This window comes from Gossypium hirsutum, chromosome A07 (genome assembly GCF_007990345.1).
Source record: "Gossypium hirsutum isolate 1008001.06 chromosome A07, Gossypium_hirsutum_v2.1, whole genome shotgun sequence".
NCBI lineage: Eukaryota > Viridiplantae > Streptophyta > Magnoliopsida > Malvales > Malvaceae > Gossypium > Gossypium hirsutum.
This window is the reverse complement of record NC_053430.1, coordinates 87,162,736-87,167,554: the sequence shown is the minus strand read 5'-3', so window position 1 is coordinate 87,167,554 and position 4,819 is coordinate 87,162,736. Positions and strand designations below refer to the sequence as shown.

Genomic DNA, 4,819 nt, shown 5'->3' with positions numbered 1-4,819 from the left:
ACAGAAAGTTTTATTTTATCCCCTATAGATGCTAAGTTTCAAGTGGTGGCTAATTGAAAAAGGAATTCTTATTGCATAGACAAGATTGTGATTTGGAAATTTACATGGTGGTCGAATGATTAAGGAGCTTGGAAAAAAATTGAGGGTTCGAGGTACGAGTACAAAGCTCATGTTGTGTTTGGAAATTCTTTTTCTCTTTTTCAAAATTGGGAAAAAATTAGGAGAAATGAGAAAAAAATTTAGAAAAGAAACTAAGAGGGGATCATATTGATAACTTGTTATGAAATAAATAATAACTAAGGTAAGCAACCAAAGAAATAGAAGAACAAAGAGGACTATGAACTTTATTGATTAATAAGGATGATTACAATGTTTCTACATTTATAAACATACAAAATATAAGTTATATAAAATTCTATTCCTAACGAACAATTAGAATTCTAATATATATCAAACTTCTTATCTCAATAAACATATATTTCTATAATAATAAAATATTTATAACAAAATTAATTTAATTTGAGTAAGTAATTTTAAGTTAAATAGGGAGTTTTTAAATTGGGATTATTAGATTTGGTAGGTGTAAACCCGGCCCATTTATTGGGTAGAAAGGCCCAGACCTTTCTCGAACTTATATGGAAAGCAAAAATTAAAACAGTTCTTTGCTTCCCGAAATCTTGACCAACTCTACAACTCCTTCCTTTTATATTTTCATTAAACATCACAAATTTCAAACAATCTTAAACAGCAAGAAAAAATATATCCCAAACCAACTTTTCGAAGAAATTAAGAGAATTTTTTGAAGTTATGGATTTTGAGCTAAGGAGAGCCAGAGAGAAGCTTGACAAAGAGCAGAGGGAAAGGAAGGAAAGGGCCAAGCTGAAATTAGATAGAGAGAGGAAAGCAAAAGAAGAGGCTAAGAAACAACGAGATGCCATTGAAGCTGCTCAAAGATCTAGAAGGCTTGATGCCATTGAAGCTCAGCTCAAGGTACTACTATCCCCCCCCCATCTTTTTATTGGTTTTTTGAAATATATGTTTGTCGATCTTTCTATTGAATTTGAATATAATAATCCGGAAATTAACTTTCATTGTCATTGTTAGGCGGTTAGATGGGAACTATTTTATGGGGAAATTATTGAATTTTTCATTGGTTAGGTTTATTGAGATCATATACGTTGTGTCGATTCGCATCAAAATTTCGATACGGCAAACGATGCTTTACTTGAAATAGCTAAAAACATGGATGTGTATTGCAACTGAATATGTGTTGGGTTTTGAAAAAAATATGAAAGCCCACAACAATTTGGCTAACACAATAGTAAGAGGTAATCTTGATTGTTCTAGAATCAGGGTTTAGCTCACTTTGTTTTTGCAACCACCTTTAAAAGGTGACGTCCAATTTGTTTGAGTTCAATTCCAGTGTTTACAACCCTTTTTCCTATTATCTGTAAGTTTTAATTACTGAACATACCTTGAGTTAATTATTCTATTTGGATATTTCAATCTACCATGGTTTATGTATGAACTCTTATGATTGCTTGATGCCTGCGTATATGCTTTAATTATTTTGTATTGACATTTTTTGGTACATTTAGTAGTGGGCGCTTCTAATATTTTTATTTGTCTTGCTCAGGCTGAACAGCAAATGGGAGAAAGTTTACTCGCGGGAAGAGGAGTAGTGTTTTATAAAATCTTAGAAGCTGTACCTTTTCAGGGTAGTGGAGATAAGATCAAATTGCCACCATCCTGTTTCACAGAATTGTCTGATCAAGGTGCATTTGACAAGGGACCGATGTACTTTCAGTTGTCGCTGGTTCATCAAGAGGGTTCTTCTGCTACTAAGGATGATGAAAAGGGAAATAATAGGACCACTCATTCAGGTGTTTTGGAATTCACTGCAGATGAAGGTTCTGTTGCAATTCCTCCCCATGTATGGAGTAATTTGTTCCCTGTGGATGCTCCAAATATTCCCTTGGTTGAGGTTCGCTACGTTCGACTTTCAAAAGGTACATATGCTAAACTTCAACCAGATGGAATTGGCTTTTCTGACTTACCAAATCACAAGGCCATTCTTGAGACAAGCCTTCGTCAGCATGCTACCCTTTCTCAAGATGATGTTCTTACAGTTAAATATGGGGAGTTGACATATAAGTTACGTGTTCTTGAGCTAAAACCCTCTTCAAGCATTTCTGTCTTGGAAACAGATATTGAGGTGGATATTGTCAACCCTGGTGTTGAATCAGAGAGGACTGATCAATATGTCCTAAAACCACTAGCATTTGGTGCATCAGAATCTGGATTGGTTGAGGAGGGAAATTACATGTACTATAAGTTCTCAATTGATGATGATACATGGGAAAAACTTGTTTCTGATGATGTCAAAATAGAGGTAAAGATAGATGCAGAGGCAAATGGTGGAGATACTGACCTTTATGTATCCAAGCATCCCCTCATATTCCCAAACCGACACCAACATGAATGGTCTTCCCATGACGTTGGCTCGAAGACTTTGATCCTCAGTTCCAAAGATAGGAACCTTGGTACCGGTACTTACAGCCTGGCTGTCTATGGCTTCAAAGGAACAACCAAGTACCAGGTATCGGTGCATGTTCAAGAGAACAGCAAGCATAAGGTGGGTCAACAAGCTACGCATTCATCTTCGATGGATGTGGATACTGTAGAGTGTCGAAATTGCAAGCATTTTATTCCCACTAGGAGTATAGCACTGCATGAAGCATACTGTAGCAGACATAATGTTGTTTGTCCACATGCTGGTTGTGGAATAGTTCTTAGGATTGAAGAGGCTAAAAATCATGTGCATTGCGACAAATGTGGGCAAGCTTTTCATCTAGGAGAGATGGAGAAACACATGAAAGTGTTCCATGAACCTCTTAGATGTCCTTGTGGAGTAGTCCTTGAGAAGGAAGATATGGTAAGCCAAACTCCTTTTGCAGTAATTCATTTCATATTACTTTATTTGAATTAATTAGAGCATTATTACTGTCATTTTTTTTTTCATAAGCAGAAATAAGCTAACTTAAGAACATAATAACTATTGTTTTGGTTCTGTAAGAATGTTGCTTAATGCATAACTTATTATATGGTGTGTCATTCTTTGCCAGTTCAAGTTAAAAAGGTCATATATCCACTAGCCTGCTTCTATGCTTGCAGATGATGAATACGACTGAGCATGAATCCTTATTGTAAATTACAGTTTTAGGTGTTCTATAAGGTTGTGAATACTATATACAATGTCGAACATTTAGAGTTTCTATTGATGTCGGCATGATCTAGATATGGTCTAGCAAAATGAAAAGTTTAGAACAGTTGCGTGTATGACAGAGAACCGCAAATGGCTGGCACCCATTGTGGCATGTCTAAACTCACTCCAACAATTTGGTTTTCTTTTTCTAAACATGAAGGTGGAATATTTCATATTTGATGGGATTCATCATCACCTAAGCTAGTTAAAGGAACATCATGATCTTTGTTTATCTCCTAGAGTAAGCAAAACAAGAACTGGGTGATTGGAAATGGAAACTTCAACTGCATCTTTCTCTTCTTTCTGATAAACCTTTACTTTCATTTTGTATTGACAGGTGCAACACCAAGCCTCAGATTGTCCCCTGCGTTTAATTGCATGTCGGTTTTGTGGAGACATGGTTCAAGCTGGAAGCTCTGCCATGGATGTTCGTGACAGATTAAGAGGGCTTTCGGAGCATGAGAGCATTTGTGGCTCAAGGACTGCTCCATGTGATTCTTGTGGACGTTCTGTAATGTTGAAAGACATGGACATCCACCAGATTGCTGTTCACCAGAAGAACTAATGTCAACTTCCCGATTGCGATGAAGTCCAAAATCAGCAATTCTTTGCGTGGTTTAAATTTGTTTATTAAAAGAAAAAACAAACACACAACACTGCAGTAGTTGACATATGTGCTTGAATCAAAGAAGCTGATGTGCTTATCTGTATCCATTATAAGAACTATGGGGCATATTTTGTTATTTGCTTGTGAGAGACGGAAAATTTAAATCATGTGAATGGTATTCTTTATATAAGAAGAATGGCACGAACTCAATGGCAACTTTGCTAAATGCTAATACAGTTTATTAGCCATGGTGGCCCAGTAATTTTTAGCTTATTTGATTTCCTTTTGGGATGAAGCCCTGGAAGCTTCTGTCAGGTTTTGATGGCAGCTTGTCCAATTCTGAACCTTCTTTTTTGCGTTATTATTGCATTTTTATCTTTATAGTGTCATTTGGTTTCAAAGTTGCATTTCTTGGGTTAGTCTAAATTACACTTCTATAGTTTCAGAAATGCCTATTTACTCCCTAGGGATATTTTTGCTAAGCAATTTTAAATAAAATTACAATTATACGTTTGCTATTATTTATATAATGTAGTATATATTTAGTTTTTTTTATTCATTTCTCTATTTTATTAAAAAATAATGAAATTTTAATATTTCAATAAAATTAAATATATTTGACTCATTTTTTAAGAAAATGTATTTGACTTTAATTAAAATTAAAATATTATAACTTTATAACGAGTTATATATTGATTTTGAGATAATGTAAAATTTTTTAGTTAGTATTATTTTAGAAGGTTTTGATGAGAAAGAAATTTATTAAAATATAATCATAAAAAATTATCTCAAAGTTAATATTGTAATTAAATATTTAAACATTTATCAATTTATTAAAATATAATCATAAAAAATTATCTCAAAGTTAATATTGTAATTAAATATTTAAACATTGAACATACAATTGTATATATATATTCAACGAGGCTTTAGTTTACTGACAAGAT

The 4,819-nt window shown here is 33.9% G+C and overlaps 1 protein-coding gene across 1 annotated transcript; it reads left to right on the top strand.

The window, feature by feature from the left end:
* Nucleotides 1–642: 642 nt before the first annotated feature.
* Nucleotides 643–4,145, top strand: LOC107955651 (uncharacterized). The gene is made up of 3 exons (XM_016891454.2): nt 643–990; nt 1,637–2,935; nt 3,603–4,145. Exons 1-3 carry the CDS (start codon nt 808–810, stop codon nt 3,828–3,830), a joined length of 1,710 nt encoding a protein of 569 aa, XP_016746943.2. The 5' UTR covers nt 643–807; the 3' UTR covers nt 3,831–4,145.
* The last annotated feature ends 674 nt before the right edge of the window (nt 4,146–4,819 follow it).

Bases quoted from the DNA above. Each gene is read 5' to 3' on its own strand.
- LOC107955651 (XM_016891454.2), top strand. From the start codon at position 808: ATGGATTTTGAGCTAAGGAGAGCCAGAGAGAAGCTTGACAAAGAGCAG. The intron at 991-1,636 runs GTACTACTATCC...TGTCTTGCTCAG, and splicing joins CCATTGAAGCTCAGCTCAAG to GCTGAACAGCAAATGGGAGA. The intron at 2,936-3,602 runs GTAAGCCAAACT...TTGTATTGACAG, and splicing joins TCCTTGAGAAGGAAGATATG to GTGCAACACCAAGCCTCAGA.